The sequence below is a fragment of the Myxocyprinus asiaticus genome, chromosome 15, assembly GCF_019703515.2.
Source record: "Myxocyprinus asiaticus isolate MX2 ecotype Aquarium Trade chromosome 15, UBuf_Myxa_2, whole genome shotgun sequence".
Taxonomy (NCBI): Eukaryota; Metazoa; Chordata; class Actinopteri; order Cypriniformes; family Catostomidae; genus Myxocyprinus; species Myxocyprinus asiaticus.
Window position 1 is genome coordinate 16,378,182 of NC_059358.1, and position 25,366 is coordinate 16,403,547.

General features: G+C 37.2%; 1 protein-coding gene across 3 annotated transcripts in view; it reads right to left on the bottom strand.

The window, feature by feature from the left end:
• LOC127453284 (AT-rich interactive domain-containing protein 1A-like) overlaps positions 1–25,366 on the bottom strand; it is a 65,276-nt gene that overhangs the window by 8,827 nt on the left and 31,083 nt on the right. For 2 of the 3 annotated variants that reach the window (XM_051719537.1, XM_051719536.1), the window contains exons 4-9: positions 21,454–21,564; positions 6,213–6,420; positions 5,956–6,045; positions 5,672–5,842; positions 3,831–4,155; positions 3,540–3,688 (exon numbers count right to left, since the gene is read on the bottom strand). In XM_051719537.1, the coding sequence (XP_051575497.1) occupies positions 3,540–3,688; positions 3,831–4,155; positions 5,672–5,842; positions 5,956–6,045; positions 6,213–6,420; positions 21,454–21,564 (1,054 nt within the window). The remainder of the gene's footprint in view (positions 1–3,539; positions 3,689–3,830; positions 4,156–5,671; positions 5,843–5,955; positions 6,046–6,212; positions 6,421–21,453; positions 21,565–25,366) is intronic. The other variant, XM_051719538.1, reaches the window with a different exon arrangement.

Here is a 25,366-nt window from a genome sequence, read left to right on the forward strand (position 1 = left end):
CCACCAGGACTCTTCCTAGAGCTGGCCGCCCGGCCAAACTGAGTGATCGGGGGAGAAGGGCCTTAGTCAGGGAGGTGACCAAGAACCTGATGGTCACTCTGACAGAGCTCCAGCGTTTCTCTGTGGAGAGAGGAGAAACTTCCAGAAGAACAACCATCTCTGCAGCACTCCACCAATCAGGCCTGTATGGTAGAGTGGCCAGACGGAAGCCACTCCTCAGTAAAAGGCACATGACAGCCCCCCTGGAGGACCATGAGAAACTAAGATTGAACTCTTTGGCCTGAATGGCAAGCATCATGTCTGGAGGAAACCAGGCACCGCTCATCACCTGGCCAATACCATCCCTACAGTGAAGCATCATGCTGTGGGGATTTTTTCAGCGGCAGGAACTGGGAGACTAGTCAGGATCGAGGGAAAGATGAATGCAGCAATGTACAGAGACATCCTTGATGAAAACCTGCTCCAGAGCGCTCTGGACCTCAGATTGGGGCGAAGGTTCATCTTCCAACAGGACAACGACCCTAAGCACACAGCCAAGATAACAAAGGAGTGGCTACGGGACAACTCTGTGACTGTCCTTGAGTGGCCCAGCCAGAGACCAGACTTGAACCCGATTGAACATCTCTGGAGAGATCTGAAAATGGCTGTGCACTGACGCTCCCCATCCAACCTGATGGAGCTTGAGAGGTCCTGCAAAGAAGAATGGGAGAAACTGCCCAAAAATAGGTGTGCCATGTTTGTAGCATCATACTCAAAAAGACTTGAGGCTGTAATTGGTGCCAAAGGTGCTTCAACAAAGTACTGAGCAAAGGCTGTGAATACTTATGTACATGTGATTTTTTTTCGTTTTTTATTTTTAATACATTTTCAAAGATTTCAAACAAACTTCTTTCACATTGTCATTATTGGGTAATGTTTGTAGAATTTGGAGGAAAATAATGAATTTAATCCATTTTGGAATAAGGCTGTAACATAACAAAATGTGGAAAAAGTGAAGCACTGTGAATACTTTCCGGATGCACTGTAGATATAGTACAATGTCAGGAAGAAGCGAGTTCCAAGTTGCACATGCGCACAAGAACATAGAACGCCGTAGCCGTCCTGATGGCAGCTGTTAAAGTCCCTAATAATAAGGGTAAGACAGGAAAAAAGCCCCCTGTCATCTTGGTCTCCCCCTTTATGATAACATTAAAGGAATAGTTCACCCAAAAATGAAAATTTGCTAATAATTTACTCATCCTCAGGCCATCCAAGATGTATCTGAGTTTCTTTCTTCATCAAAACAGAATTTAAGATTTTCAGGATTTCATTTCAGGCCTCCTCCTTTAAACAATGCAAGTGAATGTACTCCATTTTTTTGACAGTCCAAAATGCATATTTAGGGTGCATCAAAATAATCCACACGACTCCAGTCAACAAATAAATTTCTTCTGAACCCAAACGATTGATTATTTTTAGAAACAAAACAACACTTATATACTTTTTAACTACAAATGTTTGCTTCCATACATCTCTGTGACGCGCGCTCATGAGAGGGATGACGTAAGCTCGTTGGTAAGGACACGTGTGGAGGAGGAGGCAGGAAGCGCATCATTGTTTACAAGAGAAACTTCCACAGACCAAGCATCATTCACAAACCAAAACAGTCCAAAACAATTTCAAAACAATATAAAATAAAAAATCATTTCCAAATAATAATAATAATAATAATAAAACATTACTGCAGTAAATAACCATCCTTTATTTCGGAGCAATGCCGTTGCATTAACTGCTTGTGCTTTTTCTTTAGCAGAAACATATAGGCTATATGACTGTCAGGAATTCAAGCTACACAAGTTGTAGTTAGTGAAACTAAGTGCGAGAGCATTTACTGAGATTCACAGGGTTTACACAGTGAGATCAGTGGTACAGGTGATATCACACAGAAGAGAAGCTGAACAAACTGAAGAGGGATTCACAAGGTTGATGTCCACAGAACTGATGAAGATGTAACAGGCGAAGCAGCAGGGTAAGCATTAAACAGATATCAACGAAGATCAAGAGCAGGTAAGATCATCACCGATCCTCCACCTTGTTGTCTAATGGTTAGACGGAGATCTGGAGAGGCCTTTAAGCCACAGTGTCTCACACCCAATGTGAAATTTGGTGGAGGATCGGTGACAATCTGGGGGTGCTTCAGCAAGGCTAGAATCGGGCAGATTCCTCTCTGAGAAGGACGCATGAATCAAGCAATGTACAAGGTTATCCTGGAAGAAAACTTCTGCTCTGACAATGTTCCACAACTCTGAGGACTGGTTTTTCCAGCAGGACAATGCTCCATGCCACACAGCCAGGTCATTCAAGGTGTGGATGGAGGACCACCGGATCAAGACCATCATGGTCAGCCCAATCTCCAGACCTGAACCCCATTGAAAACCTCTGGAATGTGATAGAGGAAGATGGATGTCCACAAGCCATCAAACAAAGCCAAGCTGCTTGAATTTTTGTGCCAGGAATGGCATAAAGTCACCCAACAGCAATGTGAAAGACTGGTAGAGAGCATGCCAAGATGCATGAAAGCTTGTGATTGAAAATCAGGGATATTCCATCAAATACTGATTTCTCTTCCCAAGTTAAAACATTAGTATTGTGTTGTTTAAAAATTAATATGAACTTGTTTTCTTTGTATTATTCAAGGTCTGAAAACACTGCATCTTTTTTTTTTATTTTGACCAGCTGTCATTTTCTGCAAATAAATGCTCTAAATGAAAATATTTTTATTTGGAATTTGGGAGAAATGTTGTCAGTACTAAACAAAAATGTTCATTTTACTCAAAACACATACCTATAAATAGTAAATCCAGAGAATGGTCTCTTAATTTTTTCCAGAGCTGTACATCTGGGATGGCATGAGGGTGAGTAAATGAGAGAATTTTCATTTCTGGGTGAACTATCACTTTAAGTATCTGCGGTCACAGCTTCAACATGTCAAATCTGTCTTCCCATTGTGATAATTTCAGTTAAGAATTGTGGAATAATTTTAGCATTTTAGTTTAGGTTATAGAAGCAGCTTTAACTGAGGGGGAAAAAATGGCTACAGTGTACAACACATGGTTAAGAAAATATTTTCAGTGATGTCAACTAGAAAATATTCAATTTTGTCAACTCTGTCAGAACTTTCAGAATAGTGAGGGGGAAAAAAGAAGAAAAAAAAATGTATAGAATGTATTTTATCACTTACCTCCTTAACTGATTTTCAGATAAAGACTTTACACTCTTGAAATTAAAATAGCTTGCTTTTTAATGTGTCTGACAGAGTTGACACAAATTTCAGTAATATGTAAGTTATGAGGTGAATAAATGTCAATTTTCAGAAAAAAGCATTTTTATAAAAACCTGTTCCCTTGCATGGTTTGTTAGCTGAGACCTTTATCTACAAATATATCCATTTCAAATTAATTTAGTATTAAACAATAAAAACTACGATTTAAAACACGTTTTGTCCCTTATCTCAAGAATCAGTGGTAAAATACAAAAACAGAGCATGTTTGCTAGCCTACCACTAGAGTTGTTGGCCATGTTACCACCCATGGGGTAGGGAGTGCCCTGAGTGTTCATCATCCCTGGCATGTTGTTCATGGAGGGGCCATACGGAGGACCTGAGCCCATCATGCCAGGACCAGGAGACATATTGGGGTAACCTGATAGTCTGTGAGTCAAAACACAACATTTAAGGGCAAGTTGCCTCATTGGCACCAAATATAACTCAAAAGTGAGAGTTCCACAATTTCTAAAATCTTAATGCATAGTGATATTGGTGAAAGGCAAGTTCAATTTCAGTTCCCGTGTACCTGTTGTGTATGGAATTGGCAGTTCCATGCTGCATTGCTGCACCATCCTGCAGCTTTCTGTTGAGGCCTGGAGGTGGGCACATCCCTGTGCCCACTTGTGGAGGCATGCTGCCCATATTAGGGCCAATACTGGGACTCATGTTGGGACCGATGTTGGGGCCATAGGGACGTGCACCCATCTGGCCATGAGGCATCCTTCCAGATGTCATGCCAGCAAATGGAGGCCCTCCTCCTTGTCCAGGCATGGGATTCATGGATCCACCCATGCCAGGGCCTGGGTAACTGGCATTAGGCATGCCACTGTAACCAGGTTGCCTGGGATAACCTGAAGAGGAAGAGAGGAAGTTGCAATGAGATACAGAGCTCCCAAGCTTGTGTATACTGACAAAGCCCCCAACAGTACCAACAATTTATTGGATCCATTATCAATTCAATAATAAATTTCTAAAGAGAATACAAAGCAAACCAACAAATGCTGTCTTACTAAACTGGCATTATATTGCCTCACAAAACTACTGTATTATTACTGGCTGTTAAGTTAATTTCATCATCTTGCTTATGTAACAGCTTTTGTAGAGTAAAAAATATAGATTGAAGAAGAAATCTGAACCGGTAATACACTGGAATGACATTAAAGGGATCGTTCATCCAAAAATGAAAATTCTCTCATCATTTACTCACCCTCATGCCATGCCAGATGTGCATGACTTACTTTCTTCTGCAAGACACAAATTAAGATGCTTAGAAGAATATCTGAGCTCTTAAGGTCCATACAATGCAAGTAAATGGTGACCAGAACTCATAAGGTCCAAAAAGGACATAAATGCAGCGCAAAAAAGCAATCCATACAACTCCAGTGGTTAAATCCTTGTCTTTACAAGCAATATGATAGGTGAGGATGAGAAACAGATCAATATTTAAGTCCTTTTTTTACTATATATCTCCAGCCTTTGACCAGCCCCAACCAGTAGGTGACTGAATGTGAAAGTATAGATTTACAGTAAAAAACAACTTAAATATTGATATGCTTCTCACTCACACCTATCACATCACTTCAGAATATATTTATTTATCACTGAAATCGTATGGATTACTTTATGATGCCTGTATGTCCTTTTAGGAACTTCAAAGTTCTGGCCACCATTCACTTGTATTTTATGGACCTTAAGAGCCAAGATATTCTTCAGAAAATCTTCGCTTATGTCCTGCAGAAGAAAGTCATACACATCTGGGATGGCATGAGGGTGAGTAAATGACGACAGAATTTACATTTTTGGGTGAACTATCCCTTTAAGCCTGAGCACCATGACAGGAATAGCAGTTTGGGCAATGAGCAATTAGCACTGGCCAAATGTTATGGATGCCTCATTGCAGGGCTTGCGATGAGACTTCCAGGCCCTTGAGTGTATTAGCAGCCTGTATTGCTGCTGTAACCCACAGTCACTGTGGCAGCTCAACTGACGTGAGCCATGCGACATCAACTGCATTTTTTCACTAAGGCTAAAAATAGCCACAGTGCGATCCACTAGTCGCACAGAGAGAAAGAGGGAGAGTGAGAAGGATTTGCAGGGACAGCAAGAAAAAGAGAGCAAATAAAAATGGACTAAAATTTATTTTAGGTCAAGTCTTTTCAATACAACCATTTCAAAATATTGTCGTTAGGCCTATTTGTTTTGCACTTCCTTCACAAATTACCTTTCTTAGTCCCATTTTTCACCATAAAGTGAGTAATCCCTTAAAATATGCATTTTGTTTTTCATGGACTTAGATTGTGTAATCTGTTTTGCACAAATGTATCAATTGACAGTCTCTATAATCACTGTTAACACTGTTCCACTCACCTTGTGGGCCATACTGACCACCCTGAGGCCCATAGCTAGCAATAGAGTTGTTCTGCTGATATGGAACCATCCCAGAATGCACCTGGCCTCCAGACGATTGACGAGGTGACAAAGCAGACCCAGACTGAGGAGACCCATAGGGTCCCATCTGAGGGTTTCTCTGTATATACCCTGATAAATAAAAAAACAATATTATTTTGATGATACAGTAGAAAGAGAGACTCTGTAGGTGGAAAACAAGTCCTTCCATCATCTACAACCAAAAGTTTCAAAGATGGAGTCACCTCTGTCTTGGCCCATGCCAGGCTGGTTCATTGAAGGGTGCATGATCCCGTCAGACTGTCCACTTGAAGGGCGGGGTGGCATCTGGTTCCCTTCAAAACAGAAATACACATCGTGAAGAGAATTTCTTATGAGATTCTAATATAATTCATAGGCACTACACGATTCTAAAAATGGATTTGATAACCATTTCATACAAATGAACTTGATGAATCTCTTTTATAAATTAGCATTAACTAGCAAGGATTATGAGCCTCACCTGGCATTGTGGCAGGGGACAGTGGGCCAGAGCGAGATGCCGTGGCGCTGGCAGGTGAGCCTACGGGAGGAGAGGTGTGGGGGGAGAAGGGTGACTGTGCTGGATTGCTCTGTTCTCCTTGACTGCTGGATACTCCAGATGTGCTGACTCCAGGGCTCAGAGCGCCCTCCGTACCGGTGGGCAGGTCATCGATAGAACCGGATAGGTCCTAAGCAAAGAATGAGTAAAAAGGGACAAAAGATCAGAAATTGAAGATTCAATTATATCGACACAAATATCGACAAAGCTGCCAACAATTTCGCAAAAAATTGTTTTCCCTTGGAAGAAAAAAAAAACAAAAAAAGACATTCAAGGAAAAAACAAAAAAGCAGAAAAACATTGATGTTTTAGTTAGATTTTTTCTGCAACGTTTCTGCAAGGAATTTAAAAATAATGCTGTCAGCTCTCAAATGTTTTTAGAGGCAAGATTCAACATCTCTATTCAACTACCATTTTCTTGTCAATCAGCTACATTTAGCTGCTTTCACAGATTTGAAAGAATACTTAAGTCATCGTGCAGGTTCTGAATAAGTTTAAATTATGTAAAACAACAAGCCTGTTCTAAAACTCAACAAAATAGAAATTAATCCCTATTTTTTAAACATCTAAAATCGTCAAGGAAAAAATAAAACATTCTAAGGCAAGATGCATATTCTGAAGTGAAACAATTATTGGAAACATTACTCATGTCATGCACAAAGTAGATGTCCTAAACGACTTTCAAAAACTATAGTTTGCTAATATTAAATCTGTGGAGTGGTTAAAAAAATGAGTTTTAATGACTTCAACCTAAGTGTATGTAAACTTCTGACTTTAACTGTATATATATATATATATATATATATAGGGTTGGGAGGGTTACTTTTGAAATGTATTCCACTACAGATTACAGAATACTGTCATAAAATGTCATTTGTAACGTATTCCATTAGATTACTCAAGGTCAGTAACGTATTCTAAATACTTTGAATTACTTCTTCCGCACTGGTAGATTTTTTTCACTTGTTTTGACTATAAAAACTCTGCCAGTACAGTAAGACAATATACACATGTTAAAAATACATTCTCTGAAAAACCAAAATATCATATGCAGTGTTGTCTCTAAAACAAGATAAATCAAACTGATCTTGTTTTAAGGATTTTTAGATATTTTTTTTTACAGGAAAACAATACAAAAATTATTATCAAGAATACGATTTTTGCCATAATATCAAAGGTCTTACTAGAAAAAAGAAATTATGATCCAACGTGAATGGTCATGCCTGGTAACACGTTCATGTAAAATGGCTAGAAATAGCATTTTAGCTAAGCGTAAAGCTGACAATTTACACAAGGTTTATTTCTATTTCTTCTGCTCCAAACTTAAGAAAGTGTTTCACCGCTGTTCAAATGCACTTTGGATCGCATCATTTATATGTATAACTGTTTTCCATCTTAAAGGACTAAATATTAAATGAAACAAATGACAATAAAATGCAAAGTAACCTCTTCAGTAATCAAAATACTATTTGAATGTAACTGTATTCTAAATACCAATTATTTAAATTGTAACTGTAGTGGAATACAGTTACTTATATTTTGTATTTTAAAAATGTATTCCCGTTACTTGTATTTCATTACTCCCCAACCCTGTATCTCCCCAACCCACATGGCACTACCCATGTGTATGTGTATGTATGTGTGTCTGTACGTATGTGTATAATTCGTTTTATTTTTTATTATTATCGATGTCTTGCTGCTGTTTTTGTATTGTTGTACACTGGAAGCTCCTGTCACCAAGACAAATTCCTTGTATGTGTAAGCATACTTGGCAATAAATCTGATATATATATATATATATATATATATATATATATATATATATATATATATATATATATATATATATATATATATACACACATACATACATACATACACACACACACATACACATACACATATACACACAAAGTCTGAAAATCCTTAAATCAGCACCACAATTGCAAATTTAAATATAGCTGCAAGTAGCAATTATCAGGCCCAAGCACACAGGAATGGCAAAAAGGAGTGAAAATTGCATTTTTGTGAAGATTTTAGGCAAACTGCTTGACGAGCAATGAATATAATAACTTGTAATGTAATATACATTGTTCTTGGCATTAGCTAAGGAGTCTATCAATGACAACAGACCAAAATTATCAAAAGTTATTCGCATTTTTAGAAACATCATGATTCAATTACAAAATAAGTCTTGATGCAGCATAATACATCTTATCGTATTTCAATTATTTGATCAAAATACACACTCAGATAGATGTGAACTCTTTTTTCATTTCATAATAAAATTGATAAAACATTTAAATACAATAAATTGAAATTGAAATAAATTCCTTACAAAATGTTGCAAATGTTTTCTTTAGTTGTCATATGAACAATCAGACAGTGAGTATACTGAAATATAGCTCATTAAATGGCACCGTCCCAAATATGGGACGTTTTTCTGCTTTTTCAGTGAAAATTGAGGAAAAAACTGACTGATCATCCTTTTCTTGCGTCATCACGTAAATAAAAATGTCTATTATCAATAAAATATTGATTACAAAAAGTATTTTTTCAATCAGCATCGAGGTCTTGAGGTCTCCACTATTCTGGTGAAACTTCTGCGTTGTTTGAGCCCACCCACGAGTCTCTCTGTGATTCACAGTCGGAGCTGTCAATCAAACAAGATCAAAGGCTCTTTGGCCTCTCCAAAATTTTTCAGTGAAGAGATCCAGCCAGTGGATCGCTAGTCAAGATTTGATTGACAGGTCATGTAGCCATTGGTATGACATTTCTATGGTTACAGGGGTTGACCTTGCTCATTCCAGAATAGTGACGACATCCTAGTGTTTGTCTGGATAGAGAACCTAAAGCCACCATTACACTCTGAGCTTTCTTCCGATTCCGATGACCAATCGGAGATGAAATTAACATTTTCGCTGCTTCTTTCAATGGATCTATACAAAAACACTACAATCTAGCTAGATTTTAGTACTTTGGAATAAGTTTCACGCGGTTTTGAGCAGGAATAAATGCCAAACTGGCAGGAGCGCATATTCTGTGTTTGGACTCATAGCAGCTATAGGGCTAAAGATGCATGCACATACACTGATCAGTGTGAATGAATGGGCTCTTCGGATCATTATTTTATTTAGTGCTGTAAACAAACTATAACATAATTTATGGCAGAAAAATATGATGTTTGTTAGAAATGTGAATAATTACTGGCTTCCACTGCTAAAAATACTTACACTGTAACCATGCATTATAAAATGTAATTATAAAAATTATGTTTTGCAATAAAATTGTGTGTCCTAATATGTGGTTTGAGTGGTGTTTCTGAAATAGTTTTTCAAAAAATTTCTGAAATTACTTCACTCTTGCACTAATGGAGTTCTGATTTCATCCTGTGGCCACTTTTGGTACTGCGCCTAGTAAATGTTTGATAAATATGGTAATTTATCATTAATTTACTTGAAATTTGGGACACAACTTGGTTTGATGTATGGCTTTAATCTTCTGTAATTTTCACACACACACACACACACACATACATATATATATATATATATATATATATAAATGAAATAAGTTTAGTGCGTTGCATTTTCATTTCAATAAACTTCTATACCTTTTTTTTTTAATTAACAACTGATTTCACTTACACAATAATCTCCCAAATGTCTTTAAAATGAGTCAAAAATTAGGTCTGTAGACCCAGGCATTTCAGAATGACAGGCATTTAAATCTGAGTATGTCACTCTTGGAACAATGGAGCTTTGATGTCATCTTGTGGCCACATTTGGTACTGTGTCTACATTAATTCTTAGAAATTTGGTGTTTTATAACTTATTTACTTGAAATTTGGGACACAACTTGGTTTAATATATGGCTTTAATTTTCAATAATTGTTTTGGTCACCACATACAGTATATATATATTTTTTATATAAATGAAATTTTAGTTTAGTTTAAATGTTTTAGTGCATTTCAATAAACTTCTAGAACTTTTTTTAAATTAACTGATTTCTTGCACAATAATATCCTAAGTGTCTTCTTTAAAAAAAGAGACTAAAATTAGGTACTAGTCATCCATTTAAAGTTGAAAATGTAATATCCATTTAATGTTGAAAATGTAATTTTCTGGTAAATGCTAAAAAGGGGAGTGCCAGTTAAGGGGATAGTATACCGAACATTTGTTATTTTGAAGTCAGAGATGACTGAGTAAAGAAATGCAGTGCAGTGAGTCAGATGTTCATTTATTAACAGTTTTGGGCTGTGTTTCCCAAAAGCATCGTTAGTGTAAGTTGACTGTAGGTACCATAGGCATCAATGGTCTTTACAAGCAACTTGGGCTACAATGTTTTTGGTTAACACAGCCCTGAGTGATTCCATTCATTCAGTTGAACGATTTATCAGACTGAATCAACATGCAAGTTTGTGAGTTAGTGTGAATTATTTAAAGAATTAAAAATTCAATTATCACTGTGGGAGGATTTCGAAAAAGTAGGTTTTCAATTAAATTAATAATGGCCGACGGGAAGTTTGGCCAACCATTACAAATGTGGTATCATTGAACTCGGCTTGACCCAAGGAATCTATCAAGACCAGTGTCATAACAATAGGCTAAAATTATCAAAAGTTATTAGCAGCTAGCACTGTCCTGAAACTTGTTGAGCACCTTCAGGGCATTGTGCCGATGACACATTCCAAGTTTTGCAACGATACACCATTGCGTTTGTAAAATACAGCATTTTACAACAAAATTCGAAATGCTATAACCTACATTAAATGTTTTAGTGTTGACTAAACAACTGATCATATTGATAGATTGAATTTATTGTTCTTGTGTAATAATGGCTTAGCAGTCACACAAACTGTACTGTACCAAAAGGACTACATAAAATACATATAAACATTTATTTGGACATACATTATAAACACTGTACACAAAAGTTCAATGTTCTCTGTTAAGCAACTATAAAACAGAATATATAATTAAAAGCACTATCTGTACAAATAAATTTAACTGATACTGAATTAATGTCCACACTTTTTTCCAAATCACCTTTTCCCCTTAAAGGAAGACATGCCCATTCTGCAAAGACACTCAAAAGAAAGTGAATTGCGGGCAGGATAAATGCAGGAAAGAGGAAAATCATAATACAATTAATTTCAAATGTGATAAAACATCACTACTGTACATATCTCATCTAATAATTATGGACTTCACCTGTAGAATTTATCCATTTAGCATCACAGCATAAAACATCATCACAATTCACAGAGAGTTCAGGAAAAAACACTGTTCCTTTTTATACTCAGTAATAATACCATTTCAAAACATGTGAAGCATTCACAAAAAAGATGCTGAATAGAATGAACAAACTCTCAAAATGTCTAAAGAACTTTCAGCACATGTACACACACCTGTTAGCACAATAATTCAGGTTGCTTTACAAACTATAAATGTGTACAGTGCATCCAGAAAGTATTCACAGCACTTCACTTTTTCCACATTTTGTTATGTTACAGCCTTATTCCAAAATGGATTAAATTCATTATTTTCCTCAAAATTCTACAAACAATACCCCATAATGACAACGTGAAAGAAGTTTGTTTGAAATCTTTGCAAATTTATTAAAAATCAAATCACATGTACATAAGTATTCACAGCCTTTGCCAAGACACTCAAAATTGAGCTCAGGTGCATCCTGTTTCCACTGATCATCCTTGAGATGTTTCTAAAACTTGACTGGAGTCCACCTGTGGTACATTCAGTTGACTGGACATGATTTGGAAAGGCACACACCTGTCTATATAAGGTCCCACAGTTAACAGTGCATGTCAGAACACAAATCAAGCCATGACGTCCAAGGAATTGTCTGTAGACCTCCGAGACAGGATTGTATCGAGGCACAGATCTGGGGAAGGGTACAGAAAAATGTCTGCAGCATTGAAGGTCCCAATGAGCACAGTAGCCTCCATCATCCGTAAATGGAAGAAGTTTGGAACCACCAGGACTCTTTCTAGAGCTGGCCGCCTGGCCAAACTGAGCGATCGGGGGAGAAGGGCCTTAGTCAGGGAGGTGACCAAGAACCCAATGGTCACTCTGACAGAGCTCCAGCGTTTCTCTGTGGAGAGAGGAGAACCTTCAAGAAGAACAACCATCTCTGCAGCACTCCACCAATCAGGCCTGTATGATAGAGTGGCCAGACGGAAGCCACTCCTCCGTAAAAGGCACATGACAGCCCACCTGGAGTTTGCCAAAAGGCACCTGAAGGACTCTCAAACCATGAGAAACAAAGATTGAACTCTTTGGCCTGAATGGCAAGTGTCATGTCTGGAGGAAACCAGGCACCGCTCATCACCTGGCCAATACCATCCCAACAGTGAAGCATGGTGGTGGCAGCATCATGCTGTGGGGATGTTTTTCAGTGGCAGGAACTGGGAGACTAGTCAGGATCGAGGGAAAGATGACTGCAGCAATGTACAGAGACATCCTTGATGAAAACCTGCTCCAGAGCGCTCTGGACCTCAGACTGGGGTGAAGGTTCATCTTCCAACAGGACAACGACCCTAAGCACACGGCCAAGATAACAAAGGAGTGGCTACGGGACAACTCTGTGAATGTCCTTGAGTGGCCCAGCCAGAGCCCAGACTTGAACCCGATTTAACATCTCTGGAGAGATCTGAAAATGGCTGTGCACCGACGCTCCCCATCAAACCTGATGGAGCTTGAGAGGTCCTGCAAAAAAGAATGGGAGAAACTGCCCAAAAATAGGTGTGCCAAGCTTGTAGCATCATACTCAAAAAGACTTGAGGCTGTAATTGGTGCCAAAGGTGCTTCAAGAAAGTATTGAGCAAAGGCTGTGAATACTTATGTACATGTGATTTTTTTTTCATTTTTTAATAAATTTGCAAAGATCTCAAACAAACTTCTTTCCTGTTGTCATTATGGGGTATTGTTTGTAGAATTCTGAGGAAAATAATTAATTTAATCCATTTTGGAATAAGGCTGTAACATAACAAAATGTGGAAAAAGTGAAGCGCTGTGAATACTTTCCGGATGCACTGTATTAATCTGACATCTTCTTGTTAACATAAATGCATACTCATGTGACGTTAATGTCATTGTCTCTTTCAGATTGAGCTGCAGTGGCTGGTACCACTGGCAAAGTGTGATCCAGGCAAAAATGGGGGCTGTTTAATTTTGTTCTGTGTGCCAAGGACTTAATAAACTGTTTTCTGGGATACTTGCTAAGCTTGTGTTATATTTCATACGTTTTTGAAGCTTTCCTTATCTCTCCAATAAGAATCACACTCATTTGCCACTGTTTCCTCAATTATTAGGCTATGGTAACGTTATTTAATGTGACTAATATTTATATAACATATAACAGAGAAGATTGTCATTGTACATACAGTATACAGTACTTGAAAATAAGATATGAGAATAACACCTGTGAGTGAGACTTGATGATTGTTCTGAATCATATATTTAATCATTTATTTAATGCTAGTGGCTATCAGTTCTATACCGATCAATTCTGTACATTTTTCTTTTTTTTTTTTTTTATGTTTGTCACAGGGAACGTTCAGATAGTTATATTCAGTTAAACACGTTGCTTATTATATCAGACTTAAATTGTGATCACTAAGTATTGTAAGTTTTTCTGATATATATCTATTTTTTTTTTTTTTTTTACATTTATTTAGCTATATGTAATGAAATATTTAAACCCTTTAAAAGAGCTGTGCTGTTAGAGATTCAAGTAGTTGCATATTTCATTCTTTTATTGCAGTTTCACTGCAAATATTCATTTTAGTGTTCAATAATAGGAACATTTACCCACAAACCTATTTTGGAAGGACTTTACCTATCTGTCTAACTGAGGAAAAGGACTCTAAAGTGAGGATAGAAAGAGTATGTTAAACATTCGTCAGAAAAGAGTAAGTTAACTCGTCACCATGAATTAATGAAGCCATGCTTAAACAAAATTATTTAAACAGGTTGGGTAGCAAAAAAAAAGTCCACAGTGCTATACGTGGTTAAATAACAGACAATTGCATTTATTTAATGTTTATGAGAGGAAATAAGCTATCAGTCCCATAGTCAGAGACTGTTTATGAAATGAAATAGCGACATAGAATAATCACACCAAGACAGGTTCTGACATTTTTATTAAATCACAGATACTTCAGCAGGTTTATTACGGTCACTGTTGTTGTAGTCACTAAATTATAACAACTTATAGACATATGAAATTAAAGGTATAAAAGAAAGAAAAAAAATGCACAATGTGGACTGCAAATTTTTTTTTTTTTTGTGCTAAAGTTTGCTCTGTTGTATATTAACTTAGCCTAATACCTTCTTTATTGAATGCCGTATTCAGTAACACAAAACTAATAAAAACTCATATTTTACAAACTGTAAACATTTACAAAAATTGGAATATTGTAGTTTATACATACTTTATTCGACACAAACTTAAATCCCTTATCAAAATAATCATACAAGCTGAATCATGACGGTGCTGCTCTAATGTTTTCAGTTCCATCTCAACGCGCATGTCAGGATAATTAATGAATATTCACGTATGCTCCGCCCACTGGAACACAATTTCTCAGGAACTGAATATATTGTAATGGCTACACACACAAAACAAATCGCACTTCTGCTAGCCATCCTGAAATTCCGCTCACCTTGCGAAATATAGTGGACTTGCTGAGAACACCGGATTGGGAGAGAAAATGAAAGACAGGTGTGCTGATAATCAACGAGCCGTGCGTTCAGCGGCTGTGTCTCGTTTTGAAGGCTGCGTGCTTGGTAGGATGCATCCTTTGAAGGCTGCAGTATACCGAGCGTCCTCCTTTAAACAAGCTTTGTTTAAACGAGAAGGCCTTCGTAGGACGAACGCAAACGGAACGCATCATGGTTGCTATGACAGCACGCCACTCTTTAACAAGTGCGAGCGCTTTGCGTGAGAAAACAGCATGGCTTTCTCCACATTTCTAATTATTAAAAAAGCAGTTGTAAAAATAGCTATTTCTTCTGTTATACCAAATTGCTATAATTTTGCAAGTGACCTCAGAATGTTCCCTTTTCAATGTTTTTTTGTAAAGTTTTGCTAAGTTTGACAATTGTGCTCACAAGATACAAGGCCAGTTAGGCCAACTAGCCACAGCCCAAAACATACAGGTGCATCTCAATAAATTAGAATGTCGTGGAAAAGTTCATTTATTTCAGTAATTCAACTCAAATTGTGAAACTCATGTATTAAATAAATTCAGTGCACACAGACTGAAGTAGTTTAAGTCTTTGGTTCTTTTAATTGTGATGATTTTGGCTCACATTTAACAAAAACCCACCAATTCACTATCTCAAAAAGTTAGAATACATCATAAGACCAATAAAAAAAACATTTTTAGTGAATTGTTGGCCTTCTGGAAAGTATGTTCATTTACTGTATATGTACTCAATACTTGGTAGAGGCTCCTATTGCTTTAATTACTGCCTCAATTCGGCGTGGCATGGAGGTGATCAGTTTGTGGCACTGCTGAGGTGGTATGGAAGCCCAGGTTTCTTTGACAGTGGCCTTCAGCTCATCTGCATTTTTTGGTCTCTTGTTTCTCATTTTCCTCTTGATAATACCCCACAGATTCTCTATGGGGTTCAGGTCTGGTGAGTTTGCTGGCCAGTCAAGCACACCAACACCATGGTCATTTAACCAACTTTTGGTGCTTTTGGCAGTGTGGGCAGGTGCCAAATCCTGCTGGAAAATGAAATCAGCATCTTTAAAAAGCTGGTCAGCAGAAGGTAGCATGAAGTGCTCCAAAATTTCTTGGTAAACGGGTGCAGTGACTTTGGTTTTCAAAAAACACAATGGACCAACACCAGCAGATGACATTGCACCCCAAATCATCACAGACTGTGGAAACTTAACACTGGACTTCAAGCAACTTGGGCTATGAGCTTCTCCACCCTTCCTCCAGACTCTAGGACCTTGGTTTCCAAATGAAATACAAAACTTGCTCTCATCTGAAAAGAGGACTTTGGACCACTGGGCAACAGTCCAGTTCTTCTTCTCCTTAGCCCAGGTAAGACGCCTCTGACGTTGTCTGTGGTTCAGGAGTGGCTTAACAAGAGGAATACGACAACTGTAGCCAAATTCCTTGACATGTCTGTGTGTGTCCATTCCTTGTGAAGTTCACCCAAATTCTTGAATTGATTTTGCTTGACAATCATAAGGCTGCGGTTCTCTTGGTTGGTTGTGCATCTTTTTCTTCCACACTTTTTCCTTCCACTCAACTTTCTGTTAACATGCTTGGATACAGCACTCTGTGAACAGCCAGCTTCTTTGGCAATGAATGTTTGTGGCTTACCCTCCTTGTGAAGGGTGTCAATGATTGTCTTCTGGACAACTGTCAGATCAGCAGTCTTCCCCATGATTGTGTAGCCTAGTGAACCAAACTGAGAGACCATTTTGAAGGCTCAGGAAACCTTTGCAGGTGTTTTGAGTTGATTAGCTGATTGGCATGTCAAAATATTCTAATTTTTTGAGATAGTGAATTGGTGGGTTTTTGTTAAATGTGAGCCAAAATCATCACAATTAAAAGAACCAAAGACTTAAACTGCTTCAGTCTGTGTGCATTGAATTTATTTAATACACCAGTTTCACAATTTGAGTTGAATTACTGAAATAAATTAACTTTTCCACGACATTCTAATTTATTGAGATGCACCTGTATTTGATTACATCTCCAGAACGATTTGAAATATCAAAATTCTTTTGAGTAGGTGGTGTATACCAATTTTTGTGCGAATTGAAAAAGTGGTCTAGGACGAGTTCGAAAAAGTAGGTTTTTCAAAAAATGTTTGTGACAAAAAAAGTTCTTACTGGAATGAAAATCCATGTGACCATATCATTGGGGCACTGGTGGATTCAGAGAAGATACACATTTGTATTGTAGCCTATACAGTTCCAGAGTTATGAGCAAAAACACGAATTAGCTAATTATACCACCAGCGTGTGGCTGATTGTCACAAATTTTGATATGCCGCTTCGAGTTGACACCCTGCTTGTGTATAGTAATTTTCATAACCCTCGGCCATTCCCAATACGAGTTATAAGGTGCTGAAATTTGATTGGCCATTGGCAGCCATTTTTGTCTATTTCGAATCGATTTTTTAAGAATGTTAGCATGTGAACCAAAGAAGATGCAATTTAATTTGAACTATGTCACTCAAACAGCTGTAAAATTATGAGTTTTTTTAGATGTTTTGCCACCCACCTAGGGGTGAAACTGTACGAAACTTTGCTGACGTCTTCTAATCGTTGACACTTGACTATTAAGTTTGAGTTAAGATTAAGCCGAGTTTGGTTACTTTTGGAGTTTGCGTTGAGTAGATATTGATCAATTACTCAAATTGCGTTCAACCAAAGGAATTTTATCATTCTTCGGAAAGATTTGACGTTTTGATAACTTTTTGCCAGGGGGGGTCTGTTGATGATGAATACCAAATTATGCGCTGATCGGACAAACGGTCTAGGAGTTCAAAAAAGTAGGTTTTTCAAAAAATTCTAAATGCTGGAAAAAAATTATAGACGGAAATGTAATCGGAGATATACATTTTGTAGGGCTTGCCTCAAGGAATCCGAGGAAAAAATAATTCTAGCTCTTACAGTTGCAGAGATATGAGCCAAAACGTAAAAGTGTTTATTATAGCGCCACCTAGGGTCTGATGGGTGTGTGTTTGTGCACCTGACTAGTTTGGGCGATTTGGGATCATCCTGCCAAGTTTGGTGTCTCCACGACTCCCAGACACTTTAGGGCAGGAAAAAAAAAAAAGAAAGAAGAAAATCAGTACAATTACAATAGGGTTCCAGCAGCTTTGCTGCTTGGCCCCCTAAAAATCCTAAAAGAAATAATAGGGTTCTAGCCCTTCAGGCTTGAACCCCTAAAAAGAAGAAAATCAGTACAATTACAATAGGGTTCCAGCAGCGAAGCTGCTTGGCCCCCTAAAAAGAACACTAACAGAAACAATAGGTGCCTACGCACCTTCGGTGCTTGGCCCCTAATAATACAGCAAAAACTTTTCTTCTTTAAAAGAACTCCCCAGTGACTCTCTTCCATTCTGCAACAATGAACTCTGGCACACTTTTTTTCTGGGACACACACACACACACACACTCAAGTGCTCTCATACACATACAATCACTCAGCCAGAGGCTGCAGGCCTTATTTATCTCATCTGGGAGGGAGAAAAGTGAGATCACAGCGTCCCTGAGGTTACCATGGCTACCATGGTCAGCTGCACGTGTGCTGAGTCAGCACAGTTGGGTTTCTCTCCATGTGTCCTTTTCAAACACAGCGTTGCAGCTCATAACACAAACGCATTTATATTTCATAGACAGAAGCTGAATTCATCTGGAGAAGGCAAAAATGGTACTGAAAAAACCAAAACGGCATTTTTTTCTGTGATGGACCACATGAACTCCTTTAACAACAACACAACACTAAACATTCTCCATAATCATTGCCAAGATAAAAGCTACAGCTGCTCACATTTTCCAAGAATCAACTCTATAGAAGCAGCAAATTAGCTCAAGGTCTCAAATGTCAAAACTAAGGGGCCGTTTACACGACAACGTTTTCAACTAAAAACGGAAAACTTTATGCGTTTCGGCTGTTCGTTTACACGACAACAGCGTTTTGGGGCCTTAAAACGCAAACTTTTGAAAACGGGTTTCAAAGTGCAAGATTTTGAAAACAATGCCGTTATCGTCTCCGTGTAAACATGCGATGACGTCATGCGCACGCATATTACGTGTTATATAAAGAATGATGGATTGATAGGCATCAATTTGAGATGTATAATTATCATCAATGTGAATACTGGTGTCTGTGCAAATAACAATAATCAACAATAATATATTCATTTGGAGTGTTTTATATGGAGTGTGAACATTGTACAGTAGGCAGAACCTGCAATTTGAAAATCTTGAAATTAATGTATGGATTCAGATGGGAAAAATGTATTTGTATTTTAAATGTTATTTATTTATTTACTTAATTTTATCTGATGTACCTTTACCCTGCAATTCATTCACCCACCGCTTATGTATATAGCCTATAGACAGAGATGTGATGCCATGTACAGTATTCAATGATATGCTTAGAATATGAAAACAATGTTAGATCCAGTGTACACAAGACATCTGTCTCCATCAGAAGATATTCATATGTCAGAGTTCTATCTGATATCCAAAACCAGTCAACATCAACAGCTTGTTATGTTAACTTACTCTCCTACTAGCTCAAGAGTCAGCAGGGGGAATACAGAAGGCAGGAGATGAAGTGATGGTAAAAATGAGCAGAGTTTATTGTATAATCTTGAGAGTTCAGTCTATAGGCATGTGAACGAGTACTTCAAAACAATGCGCGAGACATTCAAAACTACAAAATTCAGAATTGCATCAAATCTAATAACAAATTGTGGTATTATATCCCAAATTTAGTTTTTAACAAAATTGGCAGTATTAAGTTTCTCCTCAGTTGCAACTTTGATATTAATAAAATCCCCATTAAACTGTCTAACTTTCATAGACAAGCTCTGTTATCCTGGTTGCTGGTGTACAAACACAATTTCTCTCCCCACAAATGTTTGATTTGGAATAATAAAAATATTAAATATAAGAATAAAACACTTTTTTTATAACACAAAGGATTACGCAGTTCAATTGTTGCGTGTTGCTGATATTGTTGATTTGAATATAACGACTGACCTCAATTTAAAAATAGAAGGTATAAGTGTTGTTGATAAAAAATGCAACAATAGTTTCCTTAGACAGATTTGTCTGTCTTTTAGGATACCCCCAGATAAAAGTTTCTAGGACATTAAGTGGGAGGAGGCTTTTATGGTTTCCAGGAGATACTGTGTCATCAATAAGATTTGAGAGGCTTCATTTAAAATTATCCATTGTATTTATCCAGTAAATCAGGTCATAAAAAGATTTAAGAAAGATATTGATTTGGAATGTGTGTTTTGTAATTTGAATGAAGAGAGTATTTGTCATCTTTTTTTTTTTTTATTTATGTATTTGCACTAAATTGTTCTGGTGTGATTTTAAGGTCTTTTTTAAGGAGATTTCTGGATCTGATATTACTTTGGAGGACAACATTTTTTATTTTATTTTTTTTTTTTTTACGATAAGCCTTTAGAAAAGAAAATTTGTTTTGTTCTTAATTTGTTTATTATTTTAGGGAAATATCACATTCATAAATGTCGATGGTCAAAAAGTACACCTAGTTTTGTACAATTTAAGGCTTTGTCAGTTTCTTAAAGCATTGGAGGGTGTAAGGAACACCAAAGCAAAAAAGACTACAGATTGTTGTAAAGCCTTGAAATATTATCCTTTTAAGGTTTTTTGTATTTATTTTGCAATTAGAGATATGGATTTGATTTCAATGCCCCTAAGTAAATAGTTCTTAATTTTTTTATTATTTTGTTGTTTATTTTATTTATTTGTATTGTTATTTTTACAGATTTGCTTGCAATTATTGTTATTGTTATTTTGTATTTGGAAAAAAAGAAAAAAGAAAAGAAAAAAACATTAAAAACTACAATGGCGGACTGCAGGACTGTGTTTGTGCTGCTCAAGATTTTGAGTTTATTGACGCTTCTCCAGCAAAGTAATTGTAGTGATAAAGCAACCTCATCGTCCGTCCAGACAAAATTGCTCGACGCTTTCGCCATCTTCATTGTTTGTATTCACCGCTCTGTGGAAGAATGCTTATGTGCGCAGGCGCGTAGTGTTTCTTTACAAAGTGACATCGGCAACTACTGGCCGGGCATGCATAATACAGCGTTTTTAGTCATTTCGCGGATCCGTGTGAATGGGGATCGTTTTGACAACATTGTCGTCTGTACACGAAACTTTTCAAAAAAGCAAAGGAAAAACTTTTCCGTTTTTAGTACATCGTTGTCGTGTAAACATACCCTAAAAGCAGATTGAAACAACCTGATTGCAAATTTGTGAACCCGTCAAATGCACAATGCATTTTTAAGCATAGCTGAATGCAGTCAACAGCTTGAGATCCACTCAATATGCTTTCACTTAAGCAGCAGCTTGACCAGAAAGAGATAAAGAGAGTGTGAAAGGAGAAATCAAGCTTACTGGTAGACTGGAGGGTCTGCCCTGCATGTCCTCAGTGCTGCTCTTAGATGCCAAAGGCTGACTGGAAGGGGGAGCGCTGGACTGAGAACTAAAAGACTCCTGGGAAATCTCCTGTGGGGAACAGGCAAGCCCAGGTAAGTCTACATAGTCATTTCAACCAATGGGCACATGCATGCCTGTTTTGCTAACAGATATTATGGGTGGGTATAAGTTATAGTCTAAATCAGTATGCTCACACACATTAAAAAGTTTGATTTAAATCAGAATAAAACAACCATGTCTTTTTAAAATGTCATGTTTACGCTTTAGTCCAGCTGAAATTGTACACTGTTATTGGATTGGAAAAAAAACCCCATACAGAGTAGAACATCTTATGCATTTAAACTTATCCTTTTTAAGACAATACATTGGAACAACCTGAAGTGCCAAAAGCCCCGGTCACACTAGGCTTTGAGCACACTAAATAATTTTGTACATCGCAACGGAACACAATATGATGTCACGTGTAATGGCTTCTATCCACATTTTTCCTGAAAGCGGAAGTGTTCCACAATTCGACTGTTTTTAATTTCCAGTTTCCAGTGTTTTCACTTGCATCTGCATTTATTCTTAGTGGGTAATGTAGTTTATGGTACTACATTTGTAAAAATTGTCCAAAAACATGTGGCTGTATATTGCAGATACTTCGAGATTACCGTTTTTTTATTGACTATGCCTCAACTGAGTGTGTAGTTGTCATGAATCGTTTAGTTATGTTGATATCAATAATTATGAGTCGTTATGACAGCCAACAACAGCACAAGTTGAGCCTGAAATTCATTTTTACTCCAAATAACACTAAAATAGTTGTTGTTCTCCATCTGGATCGCTCGTTTTGGCCGTTTTTGCATTGCGTCTTTAGACCAGAAACAAAAAACAGGCAATTAGAATAATCATGGCACCGCCCAGTGGTTGCTGAGGAAAACTGGATTTTTTTTATAAATTATAAATCACAAGTCACAAATTCTATTATATTCAAAATCTTAGAATAAACCTACTAATTTTCCAGCAACTATAAAAATACAAAGCTTTGAAATATGTATCCTTTGAATTGAGCCAAGAGGTCAGAGTGTGACACTTCCATTTTCTATTGGTCAGATGTTTTCATGTTATCTAGATTCACAATTCAGAGTTCACCAAATTTGAACTTCCTCTGCAGGGTAGTGCGAAATTTCATTGCATATTGTCAACACCAGACGTGAGCGGTTTTCCATCGCATTGCGCCTTGTCACGTGGATGCCCCTGTTCTATTTTGCGCTGCACATGCTGGCGCTACTCCTGCCAATAAGACAAATAAACGGTTTAGAAAAGTCAAAAGTGACGCATTCAGTGTAGACAGCTTCAAGGCGCTGCAACGTGACATCACTCACGTCCAGTGTAGACAGTGTTTGCGTTTCCAGTCTCCTGCATTCAGATGCGTTTCAATGGGAGTGAATGGAGCGCGAAATGTATTGTGACCGCCCCTTCACTGAAGGGCACTGTGACAGCAGATCCCAGTAACTCACTTTCATTGAACCTACACTGGCGGCCAGAAGTCTGGAATAATGTACAGATTTTGCTGTTCTGGAAGGAAATTGGTACTTTAATTCACCAAAGTGGCATTCAACTGATCACAAAGTATAGTCAGGACATTACTGATGTCAAAAACAGCACCATCACTATTTAAAAAATAGTTTCCATCAGCCATCACTCCAACACCTTATCCTTGAGTAATCATGCTAAATTGCTAATTTGGTACTAGAAAATCACTTGCCATTATATCAAACACAGTTGAAAGCCATTTGGTTCATTAAATGAAGCTTAACATCGTCTTGTGTTTGTTTTTGAGTTGCCACAGTATGCAATAGACTGGCATGTCTTAAGGTCAATATTAGGTCAAAAATGGCAAAAAAGAAACAGCTTTCTCTAGAAACTCGTCAGTCAATCATTGTTTTGAGGAATGAAGTATATGCAATGCTTGAAACTGCCAAAAAACTGAAGATTTCATACAAAAGGTGTACACTACAGTCTTCAAAGACAAAGGACAACTGGCTCTAACAAGGACAGAAAGAGATGTGGAAGGCCAGATGTACAACTAAACAAGAGAATAAGTACATCAGAGTCTCTAGTTTGAGAAATAGATGCCTCAAATGTCCTCAGCTGAAAGCTTAATTGAATTCTACCCGATCAACACCAGTTTCATGGACAACAGTAAAGAGAAGACTCAGGGGTGCAGGCCTTATGAGAAGAATTGCAAAGAAAAAGCCACTTTTGAAACAGAAAAACAAAAATCAAAGGTTAGAGAGAGCAAAGAAAAACACAGACACTGGACAACAGATAATTGGAAAAGAGTGTTATGGATCTTAACCCCATTGAGCTTTTGTGGGATCAGCTAGACTGTAAGGTGCATGAGAAGTGCCCGACAAGACAGCCACATCTATGGCAAGTGCTACAGAAAACGTGGGGGTGAAATGTCACCTGAGTATCTGGACAAACTGACAGCTAGAATGCCAAGGATCTGCAAAGCTGTCATTGCTGCACGTGGAGGATTTTTTTTATGAGAACTCTTTGACGTAGTTTAAGAAGTTCTGAACATGTTTTTCAAATTGTAATAGTAATTTTTCACGTTATTAATGTCCTGACTATTCATTGTGATCAGTTGAATGCCACTTTGGTGAATAAAAGTACCAATTTCTTTCCATAAGAGCAAAATCTGTACATTATTCCAAACTTTTGGCCTTCAGTGTATATTCTTCAAGTCAACTTTGTTAACACAAGTTCCCATTATTAGGGCTCAAGACTAAAAAATGACTACAGAGCTACTGGCTCCTAAACTCAAACACATAGGAGCCAAATGGCTGTTTTTATTTGCTAAATTACAAAAATGCTCGATTTAGATTATTGTTCAGAAACAAGATATTAATCGGATAATATCCGATTAATTGGTCGATATTTCATGTATATACAGTGTAGAGATTTTTAAAACGGTGTTAAAAATGTTCTTAAATCTTTTCTTACTGAGATGGGGCAGCCCAGACACAGACGCTACAACAGTCCAAACTGAATGAAATCCCATATGCAGTTTTTTTGTGCAAAATGCCAATAATACCCATAAAAAAATAGAAAATAAAAATATTTTGTGCATAACACGGAACTTTTAATTACAAACATGCACAAAATACACCTGGGACTCTTTCAAAACAGTCTGCAGTCCCAGCTGCCCTCACAAACAGAAATGGAAACAAAATGTTTACTCTTACAATAATTTACAATGTATTACAATATAACACTACAAAGAGAAAATTTTCATAAAACAATATTAACAGTACTTGAACAGTAAATCATCAGCGATTGCATTTCATAAATGTCTGGTATTCCGGTAACCTGTTAATATTAAAATAGACTTTTTCTTCGTCTGTAGAAACAAGTCAGTCAAAATCAACATGAACTCAATCAATAAAAAAAAAATTATATAAATAATCTCACAAAGTTTTCTCTTCAAGTAGTTATAATGCTCAACAATAATCTATAACACTTTTGTAACATATTGTAACAAATTAATTTAAAGAAAACTCTGTTGTGAATATGCATCTTAAATTACATGTTGTAATAAACAATTAATCAGTAATTTAACTGATGTTTAGTGTAACAAACTTAAAGTGCACATCACAGTAATGGTTCTCAGTTTGAATAGGATAGACCCGATAAATGACTTGCGGTTCAGTGAGGGTGTCATTTGTGAACTCACTAAAGGCTGATTGACTTTTTGATTTGCTGAGACAGTAACTATCCAAGAATCGGACATCATGGCTCACACTGTTTGTTGTTGCATGCAGAGAGCTCATCACAACAAAAAAAGGTGAAAAGCAGTGCAAGAAACACTCCAAAATGCTCC